Here is a 27,540-nt window from a genome sequence, read left to right on the forward strand (position 1 = left end):
TAAAGTCTTGCAGTTATTATTCTTTTATTATTTGCTGTATTGCACATTTTTCTCACTCCAAACTCTTACTTGGGATTATTGCCTTTCCATTTTAATTTTCTCCTCTTTCTTCTATGCAATGCCCTTTCCCACTATTTTATTCTTGGTGTGTTTAAGTCTGAAGTGCTCCTACTGGGACATTGTCATGTGCACTCAGCCAGAAGAAGAGCCGCACAGTTAATTATCCACCTCCTTAATGAGTGTATTAGCAATGCCAACACCTGTAAGCTTTCATGAACTTTTGAAGACTGTATCAGACATCAAAACAGGATCATTCTTTTCAGAAGAATTAAAAAGAATCATTTGCTTCACTTCGAGGAGCAGGGGTGTTACCCTATTTTTAGGAGTATGTAACCTTAATGTTGGAGTGTGTAAAATCGCCCTGTCTTCCTCTAAGAGAATCCTTTGCTCATTTTACCATTTCCGGTAGTGTTCAAAATCCAGCCAATCTGGAGTCGGCAGTAACAATACTGGTTCACACTTCTCGAGTACTCTAATGATTACATAGCTAAGAAAACTAACAGCAACTGCTTCGCATTTTTTGGGTACCTAAACAGATGCCTAACTAAGAAAACTAACAGCAAAGACCTTTAAGCCTTTAAAACTTTAAACCTTAAAACCTACCTCTTTGTCCAAGCTTTTGGTCATTCGTCCTAATATCTCCTCATGTGGATCGATGTCAAATTTTGTTTGATAATCGCTCCCGTGATGTGCCTTGGGATGTTATACTAGGTTAAAGGAACCTGCGCGTAGATTTAAAAACAGAAAATGCTGGAAATACTCAGCAGGTCAGGCAACATCTGTGGAGAGAGAAACAGAGTTAACCTGAAGCATTTGCAGCATTTTCTGTTTTTATTTCAGATTTCCAGCATCCGCAGTAGTTTGTTTTTGTTGAGCGTAGATTTAGACGGGAGAGAACCAAAGGTGGAAATGGAAGGCAGAACATTAGTAAGTGAGTTTGGCCAACCCTGTGCCTTGAGGAAAGTAAGGTGGGAAGGCCAGGAACACTCTTCCTTACTCATTTAAATGGCGCGCTTAGTCTGCACCTGTCATAGGTGGAGGCAGTTCTCTATCCCGGAGAACCATATAAATTTCAAGGCAGCTTAAAGGAGGTGGAGACCCAGCATTGATGGGTCTCTACCCCAATTCCTGCACTTTGTGCCCAGGAATTAAACAATTTCCAGGCACAAACCACAGGAAAATCAGCCCCTTTACTTGCCAACTGCTTAATAAGAAGTGGGTTCAAATTGAACACCCAGGACGTTAATGCCAACTAGTGCACCTTTGACAGGAAAGGAGTCTGGAATATTAGAAACATCACGCGCAAACACCGCTACAGCTTCTTTCTTAATTTTCTTCCAGTTTTAATGGTCATCATCATGGGCATGAGCAGAGCGAAATATGGCAGATAGCTAATCCATCAACCTGTTTTCTTAATTGTATAACTCTTAATTATTACAATACATTTTTAATGATATTTTAATCAATGTAATAATTAAGGGATTTGATAGGGTAGCTAGTGAGAAACTCTTTTTTCTGGTTGGGGCCCAAAACAAGGAGGCATAACATTAAAATTAGAGGAAACAAACCTTCACACAAAGGGTAATGGCAATCTGGAACTCTCTTCCCCGCCCCCCCACCCCACCCCCAAAAAAATGCTGTTGAGGCTAGGGGTCAATTGAAAATTTCAAAACTGAGATTGATAGATTTTTATTAGGCAGGGTATTAAGGGCTATAGGGCTAGAAACTCCACTTTTTTTGCATGCTTAACGTCCATTTACCGCCCATTTTACCGCTGAAATTACGTATAACGCCCATATGTCGCCCATTTTGGCACAAAATGGAAACTGGCAGGCATTTTTAGGAGACTTATCACTGAGCGTTACTTTCCCCATTGGCTTAACATCGAGACAAAGTATTACCGCCCACCCACTTTTTTTGGGCGGAATCAGCAGAATGGGTGAATTCAACGCCCATAATATCGTCCAGTGTTACTTTCCGCACGGAATTAATGCTGAGATTCAATATTAATGCTGCCCACTGTTTTTTGTCGTAAAGAGCATATTTACCCAAACTAGTGGCCATGGAGATCGCCCATCGTCAATTTCACCACCTCGCACACATATCGCCCACAATATCATTCGCTCAAAAAACCGCCCACAAATACTGGAACTAACCAGAACGAACGCCAGCAGTGTGGCTGGCATTTGTTAAATCCCATCTTATGTGAGGAGCTGATATCTGAAAGATTTGCCTGAAAGAGCGCTGATGTGAGTGACAATGCTGACACACTGCTGTGTGTGTGCAGCTCAGACATCAATGGTGCCCATCATCTTGGTGCCAGTTAAAGTTTACGTTGATTGATAAGTTTTATTTAACCCTTTCATGGTAAGGAATCACAAGTATGTAATGGCACAGCTATTTGAGACAATGCGCAACAAGGTTATGTTCAATAACAAAAATTTATTACCAACATTAGTCTGAAATCATAAGTATCAGAGCCAATAACACCCACACCCGCCCACACCCCACTTTTTCCACTTTTCCACCATTGATAGAAATCACATGTTCAACTTGTCCAGCAACACAGAATACAAAGGCAAAGCAGGAGCATGGTCCCCAGCCCCCATACATTGCAACAAATTGCATACACCCAGATGGAGATATAACACAACCATTACCTGCACAGATGCACCTCACTTTCCTTCCCCCCTCTCCTTCTCCCCACCTCTACCCGTTGCCCTCCTCGCTCCACGGCGCCTGGCCGAGGTGCTCCTCAGGCAGTGCCTCATTGAGGGGGATGAAGGCAGATGCGGTGGTTGCACGGGTACGGGAGCGGGGGGTGCCGGGGGGCAACATTCTCTGATGCAGAAGCAGGTTCTTGGTCCTTGATCTCATCTGCCATTCGCATTGGTGGTGCGGAACCTAGGGGTGGAGTGCCGTGCTCGGGGACCACTGGGAGGCAACAGTGTTCCTGGCTATCACATCCAGGGACTCTGCCATGCACAGAATGTACTTAGTCATGTTGGCCAGGTGTCGGAATATGCCCCCCAATGCTTCAATGAGCTGGTCACCAATGTACAGTCCTCCTGGACAATTGTATCATCTCTCCGCTGTCATGTCGTGCTCGAAGAACAGACCTGCCATGAGGCCTCGGTGAGGTCGGCGCCGTCCTGGGGACAAATGGGGTACTGCGTGGAGAGGTACTTGGGGCTGGTATCTCAAGAGTAGAGGCTGGAATGACCGGAGGACCACTAGATGTCTTGGGATGGAATGGCTTCTGGAGCGTGGCGATGCAGATTCTTCGAAGTCCGCGCTCTCATCCATGGAGAACAGACCCAGCGGATTGACCCAGCTCCTCAGCACCAGATGTAGTAGGATCGTCTGCCGACTCCTGCCCCATGCTTCCACCTTCTGGCCTCTGTGGTCTTGCTTGGGACCACGCTGCTGGCTGAGCTTCAAAACACAAATGAGGTTATTAGAGGAGAAGGGGGTGCTAGGGTGACAAGGTGAGTCCAGCGCTACACACAGCACATGTATGACAAAAGCACCACCGCGATCAAAATCATCACAGACATCACATTTCATGACCATCAACACATTGTGCATTGCAATGATTTTCATTAGGCCAGCATTATTTCTATGGCACTTTTAGAAATCATCTATCATATATGATTGTTCAGATATGAGTTGGTGTGGCATCTATAGACTTTACATGTCGCAATGGTGTAAGCTTTACTCACGTGGCATCACGTCAGGGTCTGCAGATGCGTCCGGGGGTGCTCCCCCATGAGTGCGAGCACTCGCTCCTCAATCTCTGTGATGTCGCTGGGGACTGGTGACCCCCCACCCGTTCGCCTCTGCACGGGCCTTATCATCGATAGCTTCTTCTGTAAAAGGTGACAGGACAACATGACATGAGATCATTGCGTGATATCATTGCTAGATACTGTCACAGAGACTGATACAACACATAACCGACAGATGTAATCATGATTATTATGATTATTATCATTCTTTACCTAAAGACGTACACCGTGGCCGCAGGCTTTGAGTAAAACATTCCCGGTAAAAGTGCAAGACCTCACATCTGCTGATAGTCACTCATGACTGTTACAAATCAAATTATATAAATACATAAGTACATGTAAATCAATATAATACTTACTCTTGCGGATCCCACAAGGTCGTTCCATCATTTGCGGCATTGGTTGCCCTCACGCACCTCGTTGGTCTCTGACGAAACCACCTCTGCTATCTCGGTCCATATCTTCTGGTATGTCTTTGGGGTGGGCTTCCCACACTCTCCCTGTGTCAAATCAGCCCAGCGTGACTCGACCTCCTGCAGGAGGGAGGCATTTGCCTCGTCCGAGAACCTCCTGGCTCTTTTGCGGCTCCAATGTGTTCCTCTCCCACCTCACTGCTCTCTCCAGCGTCAGTCTCCACAGCCTGCTGTAATGCCTCCTCCTCTCCATTATAGGCCAAATTCAGTCAAATATGTGGCTGGTAACACCTACTTTTTGTTTGCCTACTTTGCTGTGAAGTCTCCCTCCTTCCTCCCAAAGCAGCCAAACCACACTCAGCCACGCCTTCAGTGCCTTTGAGCTCCCTCTCTCTCCGTCTCCTCTTCTGCGCATGTCATGGTGACCCTTGACCTCCAGAATCGCGGGAATCGAGCGCTGCCATGCCGTTGCTAAGGACGGCAACACTTTACGGCAGAAGGTCAAAAAAATGTAATGCTGCCGTCCGTTTTCTATTGCTCGCGGTAATGCCTATTTTCAAAAGTGGAGACTAGATGGTTTGAGAATGAGCGAGAAGCCGGCGATCTGAAAACCCTTTTTTACCGCCCACACTGGAAATATCGCCCAAAAACCACAAAAGTGGAGGTTCTAGCCCATGGAACCAAGGTGGATAAATGGAGTTAAGATGCAGATCAACCATGATCTAATTGAATGGCGGAACTGGCTCAAGGGCCTACTCCTGTTTCTGTGTTCCTAATTTTTTAGAAAACACCCGTTAAGAGTGACGAATGATCACGAAACCACTACAATCATGTAGTGCTCAAGGCATGAATTGGATGTTGGGCTGGGGTCAAATTGTTTAATGACGTGCCCAAACCAACTCCAAACCTGTGAGAGAGCACTTTCACTGTAATAATCCAGTATGCCCATCAATTATCTGTAATTTATGATGTGCTTTTTTAAACTTTGGACTGTATTATCAAAAATTTGAATTTTTTGGTGGTTAGTGTTGCCACACAATCAATATTTAAAAGCTTATGCTCAAGGGGATTAATAATATGCCTTTAATCTGGCTAAAGTTAGTTTGTTGAAATGCATTTTTACATGTGGGCCATAGTAAACTGTGGAATAATAAACTACTGGTCTACACGGTGACTGTAATAGATTTGCACTTGCCTTCGGCTGCTGTCAATTTGAATTAAGCAGCAGCTTCTTGCCTTCACACTGTGCTAGAACTATTGATTTTTAATAGTCCCATGTGGTGGGGGCAGACTGAATTTTAACAAGAAAAAGCAAAATTAATAACAAATTGCAATTTTTTATTTAGTTTTCTTCAATTTCATGAAGTAAAATAGGCAGCTTATTCCCTAAGTGTCTGTACTCAGCAGTGGTTTTATTGTTTTGGGAGTCACAAAGCTTTCCTCAGTGGTGGAATAATTATGTTCTACTATTCTCCACTGGGTTTCCATTATATGTAGTACATCATTATTGTTCCTCCATGAGTAACATTCATCCCATAGGCAAAATCTGGTAACCACTATGGGTCCGCAATTGGTGGACATACCGCCGCATACTGCCCACAGACTGCCGACATACCGCCCAAAATCGCGAAATTGATCGAAAAATACTAACATATCGCCCACATATCGCCCGGCCAGAAATTCATCAGCAACATACCGCTGGAGCAGTATGCAAACCGTCCGCCCCTGCACACCTCCGACATATCACCCAAAATTGTCAAATTGATGACTTACCACCGACATACCACCGACCCTGCAGACCACCCTGGAAAAGGTGGTTTTAAGTCGATCTTCAGACGGTATGCATCTTCACCTAAGAATTTTTTTAATCTGTCACCCTCCCAGTCTCTCCTAACCCCCAGTCTCTTCCACCCCCGCAGTGATCTGTCCCCTCCACCCCCCTACAGCAATCTCCCCCCCCCCCCCCCACAAGTAGCGATCTCTCCCCAAGAAGCAACCCCCCCCCCAAGTAGCGATCTCCCCCCAAGAAGCAGTCTCCCCCCGAGAAGTGAATCCCCCCCCCCCCTTTAACATCCCCTTTAACTTCCACCCCACGAGCAGATGTCGGCCCGCTTTGCAACTCACAAGGCTGGCACTGACACTCGCCCGTGCCAGCCTCGTGGGCCGCGAGGCAATATCCTCCGCGGGGCGGAAAGGGGTCGGCGCACGGCGTTAAAGGGTCGCTGCGCGCGGCGATGACATCATTGCTGGTTGCGCGGCCGCCCTGGATGCTACCCGCGGGGCACGGGGCGCGGCGCTGCCATGACAGCGCCTTCGCTAACTCCTGGGCAATTTCCCGAGATCCCCATCCAAGCGAGAAATGATTCATGCCCCATTAATGCCACCCGGAGGCAATAATGGGCAGTGCAAAAAGGAGCAATTTCGACCCCATAGTGGTTAACAGACTTTACTTGTGGGATCAGTGTAACAGATGGAGGAATGTTTTACTCCATGCAATTGAAAAAAAGTAAAATAAGAATTGCAATTCATTGTCAACTTTGTTTTTTATTGTTAAAATTATTTCTGCCCCCACACATAGAAATGCTAATGATAGAATGTACATCAATAGTTTTCCTAGCATGAAAGTAAGAAGCTGCTGTTTAATCTAAATTGACTCCAGCCAAAGGTATCTGTGAATATAACACAGTCACTGTGTGGAACAGTAGTTTATTATGTATAGTTTACTAAGACCCGGGAGGGGAATAGAACTGGGGGCTAGATTGCAGAGTTTCAAACCGGATGGCTTTTGTTTTCCCAATGTTAAGCTGGAGAAAGTTCTGGCTCCTCCACAACTTATCAGACGAGTAATAAAATAGCACAGTGACCATTGTGAAGTCCAGGATAGAGGTGGGGAGGCAGCATTGGGTGTCATCAGCACACATTATGAAAGTTAACCCAATGCTTACAAATAATGTCACCTTGTAGACAAGGAACGGGAGGAGGCCAGAAATGTTGCCCTGCAGCATGTCAGAGCCAACTGTGCTGTTGCAGACCGACAGCCATTGAGGGAGATTTGCTGGATATTGCTGGGACAAGTAAGAGCGGAAAACTAAGTGGATGGTACCAGGGGTGTGAACCACGGAGGAGAGGCAGTGGAGGAGGGGGATGTGTTGAACTGTGTCTAAAGCTATGGAAAGGCGGAGGAGGTCAGGTTAGCAATAGCATGCCATGGCGCAGTCATGCAGTATATTGGTAATATTTGACCAGAGCCATGTGTCCCTGATAAACTAGAAAATGACATTGTGTATATTAAAAGAACTGTATATTAACTACAGATGCTGTGTACTGCTTAAACTTTCTTGTTCCACAGGAATTAAAATAGTTTTATCTGAATCCGTAGCTCTCTTATGCTTACAGGTTTATTTTTCCATTATATATTTATTGAAGCATTTTCAAATCTTATGCAACTTGTTAGTTCAATGCAAAACACATTCTCAAATTCAGGGAACTGAAGATTTTTTTTTAAACTGTTAAATGGATTGCATCACACTAACACATCAGGGACTGTCTTGCAATTAAAGATAACAGTATTAGAAAGCAAAATGTTTTCTCTAGCTAGTGTCCTCACAAACAACAGAAAAAAACATACCAGTGCAGTGTGCTATTTTCTCTTCTCTTATTTTTAGCACATGTCTGCTCACTTCTTTGACTGTTTTCATTTTAAAAATTAATTTATCAAGATTTAAAAAAACAAAAATGCTAATTATAGTTGCTCAAAGCATCATAATAAATATCTTTACAAAAACTAACAATTCTATGTTCAGTTCTTCAACAAAAATACAGCAATCATTAAAAAGTTATAAACAATTAAAAAAAGTTAGTGCCACTGGTAAAAAGGAAAAAGAGGGCTGAACCAATATTCATCTGAGCAGACATTTGAATCCTACTAAATGTATATTTAATCCAGCATTAGCAAGTACCAGTGCATTTACTGTTATAAAATTCTCAACAGCCGTTACAGGTAGTGGAATATAATCATGGAAATACTATTTTATTATAGAAATAATGTATGTTATGGTGATATAACAACGTGTGCTATTGACACGAAATGTACAACAGCTGCTGCATTCCGCTGCTTTTACCCCACTTTCCCTTTTCAGTACTAACAATCTTTTATTGTAATCCTTTGTCAATCGGATGTGTGTGAAATGTGTACAAGGTTTGCTCGAAAAAGTCAGTTTATTTCTAATGAAGAGTAAACCAACCTTCAGAAATGTCAACAAATGTCAGAGCATAGAGTACCTGAGTGATCACTTGGGTAGCAATGAGTCACAATTATATTGCAGATAGGTACAGGAAGCAGTTGTCCATCAATTGTTTTCCCACCAAAGCTCTGTTCGGCATTAATATATTTCTGGACGATGTCTGATGCCAGTTCCTCTGACAATTGTTTGGCAGATCTTTGATATAAACCAGGCTTTAGTATTATTTTGGAAGAAGTTCAAGAAACACACATGATGTTAATGTGCAGGTTTGGAAAGTATATTTCAGATAATTCCAGATATCAGAGGAACATGGTATGGGGGTGATATAGTATCCAAACTGTATTTTAATTGAAAATCTGTTTCCAGTGTCTAATAAACAGATTGTGCAAAACAAGTCAGATGGTATATTTTACAAATAGTTATCCAGTGAGCGTGTTCAATATACACTGCTATAACACCTGTTGTATGTCACTAATTTTCCTGTTTTATGAAAGGATATCTTTGATTGAATATAATTTTACACTTATAAATCCCAGATTTTTAGTTGTAAGATCCAAACCCTGGCATTAAAAGTTCAAAACCATTTTTTTAATTAGCATGATATGTTATTTTATGCTAATTATCCACATATTTGACTTTTTTTTTCTTATAATTACTTATTACCTCGATAGCACATCTAACACATGTTTAATCCCAGCCTTCCTCTAATCTGAAGTTCATGATGTGATCATAAAACAATTGTTTGCATTTTCCCATGTTTTTGTAGTTTACACTCAAACAGTTAGAATTGGGTTTTATCAAGAGGTGCAATATTTCCACCCAGTTTTCAGAGGTCAGCTCATTATCATAATTATGCCTAACTCCAAGATGATATTTAATGAGTGGTGGGAGTGGAAAATTGCATGTAAGTGAAATTTAAAGGGGTGGTGTAAATAAAAGTGTCACAATAGGGTGACAAAAATTCTGAAAGCCTTTGGAAAGGCTCACAGACATTTCAGTACATTGACAATCTTTTCCAAGGCTGATAGGGAAAGGACTAAGAAATGACAGACAAAGATGAAGGAAAAGGAAACACAAGGGGTTTGGTCATTTTGACTTTGGCTGATCAAAGGGGAGATGTATAACGGGCAGCAGAGTTCTTCCGTTTTACACTATCAGAAAAAGTCGGAATTACACCCAAGATGTTTGCCTGCAGGCTCTTGATGGAGCAGCCCAGCAACTGATTCCGCAACCCCCCCCCTCCCCCGCCCCCACAACCCCCCCATTGATGGCTGCTGACGTAGAGGCGGTGCTTCATGAGGGTTGCCATCTGAGCCACTGCATCGCATCATTCCCATAGGTCAGCATTGCAGCATGTCTGTAAGGGGGCGAAGCCAAGCGTCAGGTCACACTGACCACTTCTAGCAGTAGATGTGCCGGTTCTATACTGCATGATGGCTGCAGATGTCCTTGCAGCAGATAGCACAGTTCTGCCACTGGTTCTCTGATAACCTGTGAAGTCAGTTGCCAGGTAGAATAGGAAGCTACAGTGGCTTCCCAGCAGAAGGCCCAGTTAAAATGCCATCAGGGGCCCATTGACGTCATACAACCCTGATTAGCATTTATTCATGAGGCTACCACCTGAGTCACCTGGGCACCTCATCTGCTGCCAAAACCAGTGCCGTTAAAATCGGAAATTGGCAGAAACGGCATTGGAAGTGGAGCCACTCCATTTTAACTGCTTGCTCACTCCGTTCCTGCCAAAATCTTATGAGAAATTTATCACCAGCAAAAAAACAATGAACAAAAACAGTTAAGAAGTGACTGAAAAACACTTGGCTTTCATGACTTTTCACGTGCTTATTACTTAGAAATGACACTCATTTCAGAAGACGTGATTGAAATTGGTCTCAGGCAGTTGCGCCAAACAGATGGTAGCAAATTGGCTACACATCGCATAATTTTCTTTTCCATTGAAGTCAGTGAAAAAGAAAATAAGTCACTGCCGATAATCACCCATTTCAAGCTTTTGCCGAAGACCAATTAGGTTTAAACTGTTGTAAAATTCTAGGGAATCAGGCCATTGTCTAGTCTTAAAATTTCTTTTTTTTTTCCTCCAATCTCCTTTTTTTCCCTTTTTTAAAGTAGTGACTCTTTGGTTCCACATGTATGTGAACCTAGGCAGTGAATGTTAGCAAGCTATGACCATAGAGAAGCAAGATATATCCTTATTCTGTCTTCACCCAAAGTGTATACAGGTCAGCAATGTAGGAACATAGGAACAGGGGCCATTCAGCCCCTCAAGCTTGTTCCACCATTCAATTAGATCATGGCTGATCTGTATTTTAACTTCATCTATCCACCTTAATTCCATAACCCCGAATAACTAACAGAAATCCATCAATTTTCAATTCACCTAGCCTCAACAGCATTTTGGTGTTTGTATTTCTTGCCTTGTGCAGACTTTGTACTCCAGTATCAGAGATGTTCCACAATAGATAAACAGATAATTACAATCATGATTATAACTTTTCAAAAACTGTACATGGGCAGAATTTTCCTTGTTGCCACCGGTCCACTGAAATTGGTTCTACAATATAAGTACAACATTTACAGAATACAAGGAGAAATTATTTATTGTTCAGTAAAAAGTTAAAGATTTTTTTTTAAATTAAGTTTACTAGATAATAATCAGGAACCCTGCAATGCCATAGATAAGGCACTGATGAATCCAACTATTTATGTTTGGACAACTCATGAGGGTATATTCAGTCAAGTTAGGAATTACAGTTTTCAGAACATCAGAATAAGGCGTTTTCATATGCTGTGGTCAAGCACTAAAAACTGTAACAACTGGATAAGGACAATAATGGATAATACCAAAGATCACTAATATAAGTATGATTTTGGCATGCTGGTCTATATAATTGAGTCATTACTGTTTAAAGTGCTTGCTTTAAATATATGTTGCAAAGGATCTAAATGTCAAGTCACAGTGATAAGGGAACCAGCGTATTAGGTATGCATAACCCAGAGGTAATTTGGTCTCTGTTTTCTCAACCACAGAACTAGTGGTATCAATGAATCTTCCAGTTGTCTAGACATCAATAAATTTTTAATTATTACCATACACAGTTCACTCCTCAGGATTTACGTTAGAATGAGAACTGCAGCTAATATGGCAGTAACAGGATAGGTGGGAGGATGAAGGCTATTGACTGTAGGGTATGTGGTATATTTTATCTAGTGAAGTGACAGTTTCAAGAGTTCTTTGGAATACTTTACTAGATGTACACAGGAAGAATTACTGAGCCATTAAATGAGAATGAGACAGTCTGAAAAACAATGTCAAAATAATGGCCAACTTGCCAAGATGTAAATAAAACTGTGGCACAGTGAATGTAATTGCTGTTAGAAGAGGCTAAGAACAAGTATCATTAAAAATACATATTTCTTCTTCACAATATAATGTGGTGTACAGGTATTATTTAGCAGGAAAAATTGCTGTACTTATCATAGTAATAGAATTTAAAAGATTTTGTTAGAAGCAAATGAGCATATCATTTAGGCTTTTCAGTTCCCCATTATAAAAAAAAACCTTTAAAAAGTTCTACATTTACTCAATAGATTTGTCCTCGAGTGCTTTAAAACAAAAATGCTTACACAGTTTACAGCAAAACAAATTTTCATTCACTTTATATACAAGAAGTGCAGTGAATTGTCAAATGATAATGTTCTTTGTAGAGTTTCAAAATATCTTATGGTAGTAAATATATTTTAATTTAGGTTAGTTACCATAACAACAAATAATGAAGACAAGTATTTGACCCGTTATCACCTCTGCTTGATGATGGTTTTTGCAGCTGAGAACCAGTTGGCCCAAATAATTTTTTACAACGCTAAACCCTTAAATAATGGTTCCTGAAGAACAGGACAGATGTCAAAGGAAACTATGTTTGTTTAGAATTTTTGCTGCATACAGTAGTTCAAATTGGCCAATCAATTTATTTTGATAACTCGTATTGTTTTACATTTATTTAATAATTTTCTAAGTGTTTACATCAAAAGCCGTATTGATCTTAATCTAGGCTGAAAAAGTTTCAATTAACATTTTAGAATTAGAGATGGAATAATGCCTTTAAGCTCCATACTTTATTCATCAAACTGGGACTCAATGATGAAAATTCTGCATTGATATCCAATTATGGTCTACCACTTCTGCTGCTTCAAGTTCTAATGTTGGAAAATACTAACTACCCAGCCCATAATCTCATGGATCTCAAACTTTATCCTGCCTTGATCTCACTTCCCACAGCCACAGTTTCACTTTCAGAGAGTCTGAACTACATTAATCTCTATTCATCCTCCCTATCGCATCATTGTTAACCACTTTGATTCAAAAGGGCAACCATGGCGTAAACATTTTAAGGCTGATTGTAGAGACTCTTACCTGCTGGACACATGTTGGAAAATGATGGGTGCACTGCCAACAATTTTCTATCCATTAAAATGAATGAGTGGAAAATCATGGATAGCACACCAGTAGTTTCTCGATGTGCATAGCAGGCAAGACTCCCCATAGAAATATAGAAACATATAAACTAGGTGCAGGAGTAGGCCATTCGGCCCTTCTAGCCTGCACCGCCATTCAATGAGTTCATGGCTGAACATGCAACTTCAGTACCCCATTCCTGCTTTCTCACCATACCCCTTGATTCCCCTAGTAGTAAGGACTTCATCTAACTCCTTTTTGAATATATTTAGTGAATTGGCCTCAACAACTTTCTGTGGTAGAGAATTCCACAGGTTCACCACTCTCTGGGTGAAGAAATTCCTCCTCATCTCGGTCCTAAATGGCTTCCCCCTTATCCTTAGACTGTGTCCCCTGGTTCTGGACTTCCCCAATATTGGGAACATTCTTCCTGCATCTAACCTGTCTAACCCCGTCAGAATTTTAAACATTTCTATGAGGTCCCCTCTCATTCTTCTGAACTCCAGTGAATACAAGCCCAGTTGATCCAGTCTTTCTTGATCGGTCAGTCCCGCCATCCCGGGAATCAGTCTGGTGAACCTTCGCTGCACTCCCTCAATAGCAAGAATGTCCTTCCTCAGGTTTAGGAGACCAAAACTGTACACAATACTCCAGGTGTGGCCTCACCAAGGCCCTGTACAACTGTAGCAACACCTCCCTGCCCCTGTACTCAAATCCCCTCGCTATGAAGGCCAACATGCCATTTGCTTTCTTAACCGCCTGCTGTACCTGCATGCCAACCTTTAATGACTGATGTACCATGACACCCAGGTCTCTTTGCACCTCCCCTTTTCCTAATCTGTCACCATTCAGATAATAGTCTGTCTCTCTGTTTTTACCACCAAAGTGGATAACCTCACATTTATCCACATTATACTTCATCTGCCATGCATTTGCCCACTCACCTAACCTATCCAAGTCGCTCTGCAGCCTCATAGCATCCTCCTCGCAGCTCACACTGCCACCCAACTTAGTGTCATCCGCAAATTTGGAGATACTACATTTAATCCCCTCGTCTAAATCATTAATGTACAGTGTAAACAACTGGGGCCCCAGCAAAGAACCTTGCGGTACCCCACTAGTCACTGCCTGCCATTCTGAAAAGTCCCCATTTACTCCTACTCTTTGCTTCCTGTCTGACAACCAGTTCTCAATCCATGTCAGCACACTACCCCCAATCCCATGTGCTTTAACTTTGCACATTAATCTCTTGTGTGGGACCTTGTCGAAAGCCTTCTGAAAGTCCAAATATACCACATCAACTGGTTCTCCCTTGTCCACTCTACTGGAAACATCCTCAAAAAATTCCAGAAGATTTGTCAAGCATGATTTCCCTTTCACAAATCCATGCTGACTTGGACCTATCATATTACCTCTTTCCAAATGCCACTGCTATGACATCCTTAATAACTGATTCCATCATTTTACCCACTACCGATGTCAGGCTGACCGGTCTATAATTCCCTGTTTTCTCTCTCCCTCCTTTTTTAAAAAGTGGGGTTACATTGGCTACCCTCCACTCCATAGGAACTGATTCAGAGTCAATGGAATGTTGGAAAATGACTGTCAATGCATCCACTATTTCCAAGGCCACCTCCTTAAGTACTCTGGGATGCAGTCCATCAGGCCCTGGGGATTTATCGGCCTTCAATCCCATCAATTTCCCCAACACAATTTCCCGACTAATAAGGATTTCCCTCAGTTCCTCCTCCTTACTAGACCCTCCGACCCCTTTTATATCCGGAAGGTTGTTTGTGTCCTCCTCAGTGAATACCGAACCAAAGTACTTGTTCAATTGGTCCGCCATTTCTTTGTTCCCCGTTATGACTTCCCCTGATTCTGACTGCAGGGGACCTACGTTTGTCTTTACTAACCTTTTTCTCTTTACATATCTATATGGGTAGAGCTGCAGAACACCAAAGGGCAAAAAACGTTAGTAGGAGTTGTGTACAGACCTCCAAACAGTAATAGGGATGTTGGGGAGGGCATCAAACAGGAAATTAGGGGTGCATGCAATAAAGGTGTAGCAGTTATAATGGGTGACTTTAATATGCACATAGATTGGGCTAGCCAAACTGGAAGCAATACGGTGGAGGAGGATTTCCTGGAGTGCATAAGGGATGGTTTTCTAGACCAATATGTTGAGGAACCAACTAGGGGGGAGGCCATCTTAGACTGGGTGTTGTGTAATGAGAGAGGATTAATTAGCAATCTCATTGTGCGAGGCCCCTTGGGGAAGAGTGACCATAATATGGTGGAATTCTGCATTAGGATGGAGAATGAAACAGTAATTTCAGAGACCATGGTCCAGAACTTAAAGAAGGGTAACTTTGAAGGTATGAGGCGTGAATTGGCTAGGATAGATTGGCGAATGATACTTAGGGGGTTGACTGTGGATGGGCAATGGCAGACATTTAGAGACCGCATGGATGAAGTACAACAATTGTACATTCCTGTCTGGCGTAAAAATAAAAAGGGGAAGGTGGCTCAACCGTGGCTATCTAGGGAAATCAGGGATAGTATTAAAGCCAAGGAAGTGGCATACAAATTGGCCAGAAATGGCAGCGAACCTGGGGACTGGGAGAAATTTAGAACTCAGCAGAGGAGGACAAAGGGTTTGATTAGGAGAGGGAAAATGGAGTACGAGAAGAAGCTTGCAGGGAACATTAAGGCGGATTGCAAAAGTTTCTATAGGTATGTAAAGAGAAAAAGGTTGGTGAAGACAAACGTAGGTCCCCTGCAGTCAGAATCAGGGGAAGTCATAACGGGGAACAAAGAAATGGCGGATCAATTGAACAAGTACTTTGGTTCGGTATTCACTAAGGAGGATACAAACAACCTTCCGGATATAAAAGGGGTCAGAGGGTCTAGTAAGGAAGAGGAACTGAGGGAAATCTTTATTAGTCGGGAAATTGTGTTGGGGAAATTGATGGGATTGAAGGCCGATAAATCCCCAGGGCCTGATGGACTGCATCCTAGAGTACTTAAGGAGGTGGCCTTGGAAATAGCGGATGCATTGACAGTCATTTTCCAACATTCCATTGACTCTGGATCAGTTCCTATGGAGTGGAGGGTAGCCAATGTAACCCCACTTTTTAAAAAAGGAGGGAGAGAGAAAACAGGGAATTATAGACCGGTCAGCCTGACCTCAGTAGTGGGTAAAATGATGGAATCAATTATTAAGGATGTCATAGCAGTGTATCTGGAAAATGGTGACATGATAGGTCCAAGTCAGCATGGATTTGTGAAAGGGAAATCATGCTTGACAAATCTTCTGGAATTTTTTGAGGATGTTTCCAGTAAAGTGGACAAAGGAGAACCAGTTGATGTGGTATATTTGGACTTTCAGAAGGCTTTCGACAAGGTCCCACACAAGAGATTAATGTGCAAAGTTAAGGCACATGGGATTGGGGGTAGTGTGCTGACGTGGATTGAGAACTGGTTGTCAGACAGGAAGCAAAGAGTAGGAGTAAACGGGTACTTTTCAGAATGGCAGGCAGTGACTAGTGGAGTGCCGCAAGGTTCTGTGCTGGGGCCCCAGCTGTTTACATTGTACATTAATGATTTAGACGAGGGGATTAAATGCAGTATCTCCAAATTTGCGGATGATACTAAGTTGGGTGGCAGTGTGAGCTGCGAGGAGGATGCTATTAGGCTGCAGAGTGACTTGGATAGGTTAGGTGAGTGGGCAAATGCATGGCAGATGAAGTATAATGTGGATAAATGTGAGGTTATCCACTTTGGTGGTAAAAACAGAGAGACAGACTATTATCTGAATGGTGACAGATTAGGAAAAGGGAAGGTGCAACGAGACCTGGGTGTCATGGTACATCAGTCATTGAAGGTTGGCATGCAGGTACAGCAGGCGGTTAAGAAAGCAAATGGCATGTTGGCCTTCATAGCGAGGGGATTTGAATACAGGGGCAGGGAGGTGTTGCTACAGTTGTACAGGGCCTTGGTGAGGCCACACCTGGAGTATTGTGTACAGTTTTGGTCTCCTAACTTGAGGAAGGACATTCTTGCTATTGAGGGAGTGCAGCGAAGGTTCACCAGACTGATTCCCGGGATGGCGGGACTGACCTATCAAGAAAGATTGGATCAATTGGGATTGTATTCACTGGAGTTCAGAAGAATGAGAGGGGACCTCATAGAAACGTTTAAAATTCTGACGGGTTTAGACAGGTTAGATGCAGAAAGAATGTTCCCAATGTTGGGGAAGTCCAGAACCAGGGGTCACAGTCTGAGGATAAGGGGTAAGCCATTTAGGACCGAGATGAGGAGAAACTTCTTCACCCAGAGAGTGGTGAACCTGTGGAATTCTCTACCACAGAAAGTAGTTGAGGCCAATTCACTAAATATATTCAAAAGGGAGTTAGATGAAGTCCTTACTACTCGGGGGATCAAGGGTTATGGCGAAAAAGCAGGAAGGGGGTACTGAAGTTTCATGTTCAGCCATGAACTCATTGAATGGCGGTGCAGGCTAGAAGGGCTGAATGGCCTGCTCCTGCACCTATTTTCTATGTTTCTATGTTTCTATGAAACTTTTGCAATCCGTCTTAATGTTCCCTGCAAGCTTCTTCTCGTACTCCATTTTCCCTGCCCTAATCAAACCCTTTGTCCTCCTCTGCTGAGTTCTAAATTTCTCCCAGTCCCCAGGTTCGCTGCTATTTCTGGCCAATTTGTATGCCACTTCCTTGGCTTTAATGCTATCCCTGATTTCCCTTGATAGCCACGGTTGAGCCACCTTCCCTTTTTTATTTTTACGCCAGACAGGAATGTACAATTGTTGTGGTTCATCCATGCGGTTTCTAAATGTCTGCCATTGCCCATCCACAGTCAACCCCTTCAGTATCATTCGCCAATCTATCCTAGCCAATTCACGCCTCATACCTTCAAAGTTACCCTTCTTTAAGTTCTGGACCATGGTCTCTGAATTAACTGTTTCATTCTCCATCCTAATGCAGAATTCTACCATATTATGGTCACTCTTCCTCAAGGGGCCTCGCACAACGAGATTGCTAATTAATCCTCTCTCATTACACAACACCCAGTCTAAGATGGCCTGCCCCCTAGTTGGTTCCTCGACATATTGGTCTAAAAAACCATCCCTTGTGCACTCCAGGAAATCCTCCTCCACCGTATTGCTTCCAGTTTGGTTAACCCAATCTGTGTGCATATTAAAGTCACCCATTATAACTGCTGCACCTTTATTGCACGCACCCCTAATTTCATGTTTGATGCCCTCTCCAACATCACTACTACTGTTTGGAGGTCTGTACACAACTCCCACTAACGTTTTTTGCCCTTTGGTATCCATCAATAACATGCATTCACAATATTGGCTCTGTTAAGTGTTTCGAGCTTCATTTTATCAGAGCAATAAGCCTGAAAGCGCCACAACCTCATGAGTCTATCTTTAAGAAGAAGGCATAGATTTGCAGGACAGGGAAAGGGCCGGGGTGTAGAACTAGCTGAAGTGCTCTTGCAAAGAGCCGGTATGGGCTCGACAGGCCAAATGGCCTCCTTCTGTGCTGTTCCATGATTCTATGATTCAAACCTGCCACTTTAGAGTTCATAGGTGAGTATATTTCTTGGTTTGCTTTTTTTATTGTTTAAATTGTGTTAAATGTGCAGTTTGTAAATTGTTGAAATGCCACTAAGCTGCTGGTTTATCCCAGTTTGCATCACACCAAGGGGCCAAAATTGCCCTGTTCTGCGCCTCCCATTAGTGTCTCTGGGGGGTGCTACCGGGATGTGAAACTTTTTTCACCCGGGGGGGCAGGGGGGGCTACCAGCTCCCGCGAAATTGCACAGGAGTTAGTGGAGGCGCTGACACAGTAGAGTCACACCCCACTAGTAGCGCCCTGGGCCACAATGCAACAGTCGATGACATCATCACCATGCGCGGTGACCCCTTAGCAGCCTGCGGTGACCCCTTTCTGCCCCGCGGTGGAAATTGGGCAGCACCCCGCGAGGCTACCACAAGCGGTGTCAGCACCAGCCACGCGGGTCGCGAACCAGGGCGACCTCTGCTCCTGAGCGGAAGCTAAAGTGGAGGTGCACTGTGCCGCCATTTTTTTCCGGGCCGACTCACCCATCTGCCCGTTGTAATCTACTGTCACATGGTCCAGGCTGCCATCGTGTAGCTCAGCACTCCATTTAGGTGCCGGGCTGCGGCCACAGCACCACGCAGTCCTGGTGGCCCAGTGGAGGTCATCAAAGTGGCTGCAAAGCTCGCAGCGGTCCTCCCCATTAATGGAACGGGAGGGGCGTTGAAACGCATCAGCGATACGCGGAGAAGCCATGGAGTGCTTCCAAACCCACCCAAGTAGCGCTCCCGAACCCACCCCACAGGGAAGTAGAATGCGCGACATTGCACTCCACTTCCTGTGAGGGGCGGGAACCACAATTTCGCGGCCGGGGCGGGACATCCACGCCGGGCACAGGGAATCCCACCCCAACTCGATTACCGCCCCCAAACGGGGCACAGGGCAATTTCACCCCCCTAAGTTCTTAATCTGGCCATGTAGTAAAAATAATAAAAGGACCACTCAAAAATATCTCCCGGTATTTGATTATAAAACATCATAAGTAGCAACAGGGTGGAATCAGGAAGTTGCATCAATATTATGCGCCCAATTTGCCGATGTCTATTTACACCCAAATTTCCTGCCCTTCTAATTTGTAAAAATGGGCGTAAACAAGCAAAAATTGCGTGAACAAGAAAGAAAGCACCAAAGTCGCACCATATAGTCTTCCTTTAAGTGTGAAAATTAAAGTTTCAAGCCATCTGATTATCATCATGCACATTAGGCACAGCATGTTTAAGAATATACAATCATGGAAGCTGTTCAATATTTAATGTGATATATATTGAATGAAACAAAAAATACAGAGCAGATCTCAGTGAGGATAATTATTAATAATCACTCAAAATTTAAATAAAACACCACAAAAATTGTTTTGTTTCCTGCTGCACCTAAAATTCTGAGCTTAGTTTTACACACATTTTGAACCAACGTAATTGCAGGAAATTCGCATGTACGACTCTTGAATCTGGGGGGCAGAGCCATTATATTGAGCACAGGAATTGATAGACGTGCATAAAAAAGCAAAGAAATTTGGGCACGTTGGTTTCTCACACGTTTTTAACTGAGCCCATCAGAGTTAAAAGCATTGGAGGCATGCATACTGCACACCAGAGATTCAAAGTATCCAGTTCATTAAGGGCCTTGTTGGCAGCTTCACAGGTGGCTTAGTGGTATTGTTGTAAGTGCATTCTGATTGGCTAATCTGCTGTATGTACATTCTAATGAGTCAAATTTTACAGAAATTGCACAGTTCAAAATAGTGTGTTCCTGAGAGTTTATTACTGAGCCAGGGGATAATGTAACACACCGTTTACACAAATTTACCGTTTGATAACAGGAATGTTTTCTCTTTAATTACTATTGTATTTTACTTTAATGAAGAAATTGTTTGTGGTTTTAAAAGAAGCAAATTGAGTAAATTTATGTGTAAAACTCTGAAGTGCTGTTTCTTGGTCACTGCCTCATTCTCATTGTTTATATAGGTTGTGGGTACAGTGTAGTGAGCTCTGGAATTTACAAAACAGCATGCTGATTCTGATGAAAATGTTTGTTTTTCAGGATCCACCTATGGCTGTTACACTTGGACTTCGAATGGAAGAAATGATTTTCAATCTGGCTGACACACATTTATTTTTCAATGATCTAGAGGTATGGACATTTTATAGTCTACATAAAAAGTTAATTTGGCTAGTGTTCAGAAGTTTGCAAAATATGTTTTCAGTTTTATGGGAACTCTGTCAAACTTCATGTTTAATGATTTTCACTTGGATTAATTAAAGCCTTTTGATGATTAAAGAGCAAATGTGAATTGTATGTATTCCTATCATATGTTTTCTGTTCATTATGTCAAACCCTGTTGTACTGGTTGATGCAAACGCCATTAAAATTAATGTTGTTTCGCAGCATTCAAATGGTAAATGACTAATTATTCAGAGGAAATTCTTCATTTGGTTTGGAAAAAGAATGATTCTATATTCTGTTCTGACTAGGTAGCAGATATATCAGATTTACATTGACTTGTCAGTTTATATGTGAATTTATTTTAAACAAAGGAATTAAAAAAGAAAGGAAAAGTCTCTGCCTGATAGCTCAGTTAGTTAAGCCTTTGACTTCCAGCCAGGGGGCCATTAGTTCAAGTTCCAGCTTTGCCTGACACTCAAGCTTGTCTGCTTGTTGGATGTGTTTTGCCAGTTCTCAGCCAGGACACATACTAGTTCTTCAGGGAGGAAGGGCATTCCTCCTCAATAACAGAGTAAAAACAAATCAGAAGCTCATCCCACGTCTTGCCCTTTCCCTCTCCAGCAGCTCAGAGATTGATTAAAGAGTGCCATTGGCAGCAAGGGTGTAAAACAAAGGGTAAGGATTACATTTGAGGGAAATGTTTTTTCTGAGGAGAAAATATTTTTTAAAGTTGAAAATGGCAGTATGTTGTGCACTGAATGTTTTGTACTTGAGAAATTCGGTGTCAGTTACACATCAATCCTGTTTGACTGAGGTTAGAAGGGGGAATAAAGCTATATTCATGTTAGCAGCAGCACCACTTAACCCCGTACAGCATTCCCCTGTACACAAGTAAATAATGCATTCCACATATATTATGCAACAATGGAAATGTAGATGAAATGGTGATTGTAATGAAGTGAAAAGAAGCACAGAAAAATAAATTACCTATAATTGTCAGTGGCACGACAAAGAGGAAGCAATCAAGGATTTTAACCGAGTTTTAGGAATTAGCACATGTTATTGTTACAAAAGCAGAGAGCAGGGAAACTAGGCAAATGGTAAGCAATGGTATTGGAATCCTTCTTTCATCAAATTAAATGTAATCCTACCACAAGGATGCTAATTGAATTGAGTGATATTGAATGGAAAATGTAGGCTTCAGCTGTAGCAGGTTAAATGAAACAATACCATTGGAGGTGAATGTAGATGCTTGAGCATTAAAGCATTAATAATGATTTTACGTCTGAGTACAATAACACTTTCCATTCTGTATGAATCTACATGTGCTGCTACTTATTTATGACATAGTTATTATAAACATGGAACGTGCTAGTTCTGATACCATTTAAATGTGCCCTTATTGTGCAAGTTTATGTACTGTTCATCAACTGTAATGTGAATTAAAATAAGCTTTTTTTAACTGATAGCATTTTGGAAAAAGTGTGTTCCTTTTTCTTTCCTAGTGTAGCTAATACTTCCTATCAACAACAGCAAATTGCATTTATATAGCGCATTTAACGTCATAAAACATCCCAAGGCGCTTCACAGCAGCAATATCATACAAAATTTGACACTGAGCCACATAAGGAGATATTAGGAGAGATGTCTAATAGAGGCAGGTTTTAAGGAGCATCTTAAAGGATGAAAGAGAGGTAAAGAAACGGAGAGATTTAGGGAGGAAATTCCAGAGCTTAGTTCCTCAGCAGCTGACGGCACGGTCGCCAATGGTGGAGCGATTAAAATTGGAGATGCGCAAGAGGCCAGAATTGAAGGAGCGCAGATATTTTGGAGGGTTGTAGGACTGGAGGAGATTACAGAGATAGGGAGGGGTGAGGCCATGGAGGGATTTGAAAACAAGGATGAGAATTTTAAAATCGGGGGCCAATGTAGGTCACTGAGCACAGGGGTGATGGGTGAATGGGACTTGGTGCGAGTTAGGATACAGGCAGCAGAGTTTTGGATGAGTTTAAATTTATGGAGGGTGAAAGATGGGAGTTCGACCAGGAATACATTTTTTTATTCATTCATGCGATGTGGGCGTCGCTGGCAAGGTCAGCAATTTTTGCCCATCCTTGATTGCCCTAGAGAAGGTGGTAGTGAGCCACGTTCTTGAACCGCTGCAGTCCATGAAGTGAAGGTACTCCCACAGCTTTGGAATAGTCCAGTCCAGAGGTAACAAAGACACTATGAGGGTTTCAGCAGCAGATAAGAACATAAGAACATAAGAACATAAGAATTAGGAACAGGAGTAGGCCATCTAGCCCCTCGAACCTGCTCCGCCATTCAATAAGATCATGGCTGATCTGGCCGTGGACTCAGCTCCACTTACCCGCCCGCTCCCCATAACCCTTAATTCCTTTATTGGTTAAAAATCTATCTATCTGTGATTTGAATACATTCAATGAGCTAGCCTCAACTGCTGCCTTGGGCAGAGAATTCCACAGATTCACAACCCTCTGGGAGAAGAAATTCCTTCTCAACTCGGTTTTAAATTGGCGCCCCCGTATTTTGAGGCTGTGCCCCCTAGCTCTAGTCTCCCCGACCAGTAGAAACAACCTCTCTGCCTCTATCTTGTCTATCCCTTTCATTATTTTAAATGTTTCTATAAGATCACCCCTCATCCTTCTGAACTCTAACGAGTAAAGACCCAGTCTACTCAATCTATCATCATAAGGTAACCCCCTCATCTCCGGAATCAGCCGAGTAAATCATCTCTGTACCCCCTCCAAAGCCAGTATATCCTTCCTTAAGTAAGGTGACCAAAACTGCACGCAGTACTCCAGGTGCGGCCTTACCAATACCCTATACAGTTGCAGCAGGACCTCCCTGCTTTTGTACTCCATCCCTCTCGCAATGAAGGCCAACATTCCATTCGCCTTCCTGATTACCTGCTGCACCTGCAAACTAACTTTTTGGGATTCATGCACAAGGACCCCCAGGTCCCTCTGCACCTCAGCATGTTGTAATTTCACCCCATTCAAATAATATTCCCTTTTACTGTTTTTTTCCCCCAAGGTGGATGATGTCACACTTTCCGACATTGTATTCCATCTGCCAAACCTTAGCCCATTCGCTTAACTTATCCAAATCTCTTTGCAGCCTCTCTGTGTCTGACGGGTTTAGACAGGTTAGATGCAGAAAGAATGTTCCCAATGTTGGGGAAGTCCAGAACCAGGGGTCACAGTCTGAGGATAAGGGGTAAGCCATTTAGGACCGAGATGAGGAGAAACTTCTTCACCCAGAGAGTGGTGAACCTGTGGAATTCTCTACCACAGAAAGTAGTTGAGGCCAATTCACTAAATATATTCAAAAGGGAGTTAGATGAAGTCCTTACTACTCGGGGGATCAAGGGTTATGGCGAGAAAGCAGGAAGGGGGTACTGAAGTTTCATGTTCAGCCATGAACTCATTGAATGGCGGTGCAGGCTAGAAGGGCTGAATGGCCTGCTCCTGCACCTATTTTCTATGTTTCTATGTTTCTATGTCCTCTACACAACCCGCTTTCCCATTAATCTTTGTGTCATCTGCAAATTTTGTTGCACTACACTCTGTCCCCTCTTCCAGGTCATCTATGTATATTGTAAAATGTTGTGGTCCCAGCACCGATCCCTGTGGCACACCACTAACCACTGATTTCCAACTCAAAAAGGACCCATTTATCCCGACTCTCTGCTTTCTGTTCGCCAGCCAATTCTCTATCCATGCTAATACATTTTCTCTGACTCCGCGTACCTCTATCTTCTGCAGTAACCTTTTGTGTGGCACCTTATCGAATGCCTTTTGGAAATCTAAATACACCACATCCATCGGTACACCTCTATCCACCATGCTTGTTATATCCTCAAAGAATTCCAGTAAATTAGTTAAACATGATTTCCCCTTCATGAATCCATGCTGCGTCTGCTTGATTGCACTATTCCTATCTAGATGTCCCGCTATTTCTTCCTTAATGATAGTTTCAAACATTTTCCCCACTACAGATGTTAAACTAACCGGCCTATAGTTACCTGCCTTTTGTCTGCCCCCTTTTTTAAACAGAGGTGTTACATTAGCTGCTTTCCAATCCGCTGGTACCTCCCCAGAGTCCAGAGAATTTTGGTAGATTATAACGAATGCATCTGCTATAACTTCCGCCATCTCTTTAATACCCTGGGATGCATTTCATCAGGAGCAGATGAGCTGAGGCAGGGGCAGAGTCGGGTGATGTTATGGAAATGGAAGTAAGCAGTCTGAGTCATCAGTTAATTACCAGCAGCCATTGGATATAAACTTATCTCCTTACTGACAGGGACATGACATGATAGATAGTAATACCTTGTATGTAATCTCAAAAGGTTTAAACACAGTGTAGCACTCAATTTAATGAGCAAAAATATTTTATGGTGGTGTCAGAAGCATGTTCATATGAAGTGTTTTTTTTTAGCTTACATTTCATTGTAATATTGTGATGATTACTGTGTGAATATGTAATGTCAAAACAATCATAAAATACTACATACATTTTAAGTCTATGGTTGGTTCTCAGTGAAGATCCCTGCTCTTGTAATGCTGTGACATGGAAACAGTTTGTCACTTTTGGTAGCAGTTTGTAAAGGTTGTATTGATTGAGTGATTTGATCGAAGTTTTCAAGATATTGGGCCCAAGTTTCCACATGATTTGCGCCTGATTTTTAGGAGCAACTGGTGGAGAACGGACTATCTTAGAAATCGCAATTCTCCACTTTTTTTTTCTGCAGTTCTAGTCAGGTAGAACAGTTCTACTTTGGAACAGAATTTTTTCTTCAAAAGGGGGTGTGTCCGGCCACTGATGCCTGATTTGAAAGTTTCCACAGTGAAAACGTACTCCAAACTAAAGTAGAATGGAGCCAGTGAAGATTTTTGTAGAACTGAAAAAACCTGTTCTACACATTAAAAAATCAGGCGCAGGTTACAAATTAGGCGTCCAGAACAAGGTGGGGGGGGGGGGGAGGGGGGGGAAGGGAAGTCATTAAATTCTACAATAAATCCTTATTATACTTCTACAAATATTATACAAATAAATCCAACCTGAATAAACATTTATAAGCCAAGAAAAGATTAAATAAACCATCTTCCTACCTGTGTGAAAGTGCTTCAGGCACGGAGAATTCTGCAGCCGTTCGTGCCGCTGAGCGGGAGGGGAGGGAGGGGGAGAGAGAGAGAGAGAGGGAGGGAGAGAGAGAGAGAGGGAGGGGGAGGGAGAGAGAGAGAGAGGGAGGGAGAGAGAGAGAGAGAGGGAGGGGGAGGGAGAGAGAGAGAGGGGGAGGGAGAGAGAGAGAGGGGGAGGGAGGGAGGGAGGGGGAGGTCAGGTCGGATCGGATCCAGTCCGGGAGCGGGAGTCGGGTCCAGTGGGGGGGGGGGGGCGGGGCGGGAGCGCGGGTCGGGTTGGGTCCAGTCGGGGGGGGCGGGGAGCGGGAACAGGAGCGCGGGTCGGGTCAGTCGGCGGGGTGGGGGGGGGAGCGGGTGTCGGGTCTCGGGTCGGGGCGGGGGAGCAGGTGTCGGGTCTGGTCCGGAGGCAGGGGGAGGAGCGGGTGTCGGGTCTGGTCCGGAGGCGGGGGGGGAGCGGGTGTCGGGTCTGGTCCGGAGGCGGGGGAGGAGCGGGTGTCGGGTCTGGTCGGCGGGGGGGGCGGGGGGGGGAGCGGGTGTCGGGTCTGGTCCGGAGGCGGGGGGGGGAGCGGGTGTCGGGTCTGGTCCGGAGGCGGGGGAGGAGCGGGTGTCGGGTCTGGTCGGCGGGGGGGGCGGGGGGGGAGCGGGTGTCGGGTCTGGTCCGGAGGCAGGGGGAGGAGCGGGTGTCGGGTCTGGTCCGGAGGCGGGGGGCGGGGGGGGGAGCGGGTGTCAGGTCTGGTCGGCGGGGGGGCGGGGGGAGGAGCGGGTGTCGGGTCTGGTCCGGAGGCGGGGGGAGGAGCGGGTGTCGGGTCTGGTCGGCGGGGGGGCGGGGGGAGGAGCGGGTGTCGGGTCTGGTCGGCGGGGGGGCGGGGGGGGCGGGTGTCGGGTCTGGTCCGGAGGCGGGGGAGGAGCGGGTGTCGGGTCTGGTCCGGAGGCGGGGGCGGGGGGGAGCGGGTGTCAGGTCTGGTCGGCGGGGGGCGGGGGAGGAGCGGGTGTCGGGTCTGGTCGGCGGGGGCGGGGGAGGAGCGGGTGTCGGGTCTGGTCGGCGGGGGGGCGGGGGGGGAGCGGGTGTCGGGTCTGGTCCGGAGGCGGGGGGCGGAGCGGGTGTCGGGTCTGGTCGGCGGGGGGCGGGGGAGGAGCGGGTGTCGGGTCTGGTCGGCGGGGGGGCGGGGGGAGGAGCGGGTGGTCGGGTCTGGTCGGAGGCGGGGGGGGGGGGAGCGGGTGTCGGGTCTGGTCGGCGGGGGCGGGGGGAGGAGCGGGTGTCGGGTCTGGTCGGCGGGGGGCGGGGGGAGGAGCGGGTGTCGGGTCTGGTCCGGAGGCGGGGGGAGGAGCGGGTGTCGGGTCTGGTCGGCGGGGGGGCGGGGGAGGAGCGGGTGTCGGGTCTGGTCGGAGGCGGGGGAGGAGCGGGTGTCGGGTCTGGTCGGAGGGCGGGGGGAGGAGCGGGTGTCGGGTCTGGTCGGCGGGGGGGCGGGGGGGGAGCGGGTGTCGGGTCTGGTCGGCGGGGGGCGGGGGGAGGAGCGGGTGTCGGGTCTGGTCGGCGGGGGGGGGCGGGGGGGAGGAGCGGGTGTCGGGTCCTGGTCGGCGGGGG

The 27,540-nt window shown here is 44.6% G+C and overlaps 1 protein-coding gene across 17 annotated transcripts in view; it reads left to right on the forward strand.

The window, feature by feature from the left end:
• The window catches only part of eya4 (EYA transcriptional coactivator and phosphatase 4), a 535,797-nt gene that overhangs the window by 465,186 nt on the left and 43,071 nt on the right, over positions 1-27,540 (forward strand). For all 17 annotated transcript variants that reach the window (XM_070885523.1, XM_070885521.1, XM_070885537.1 and 14 more), the window contains one exon: positions 20,665-20,754. In XM_070885523.1, the coding sequence (XP_070741624.1) occupies positions 20,665-20,754 (90 nt within the window). The remainder of the gene's footprint in view (positions 1-20,664; positions 20,755-27,540) is intronic.

Source organism: Pristiophorus japonicus, chromosome 7 (assembly GCF_044704955.1).
Source record: "Pristiophorus japonicus isolate sPriJap1 chromosome 7, sPriJap1.hap1, whole genome shotgun sequence".
NCBI classification, from domain to species: Eukaryota; Metazoa; Chordata; class Chondrichthyes; family Pristiophoridae; genus Pristiophorus; species Pristiophorus japonicus.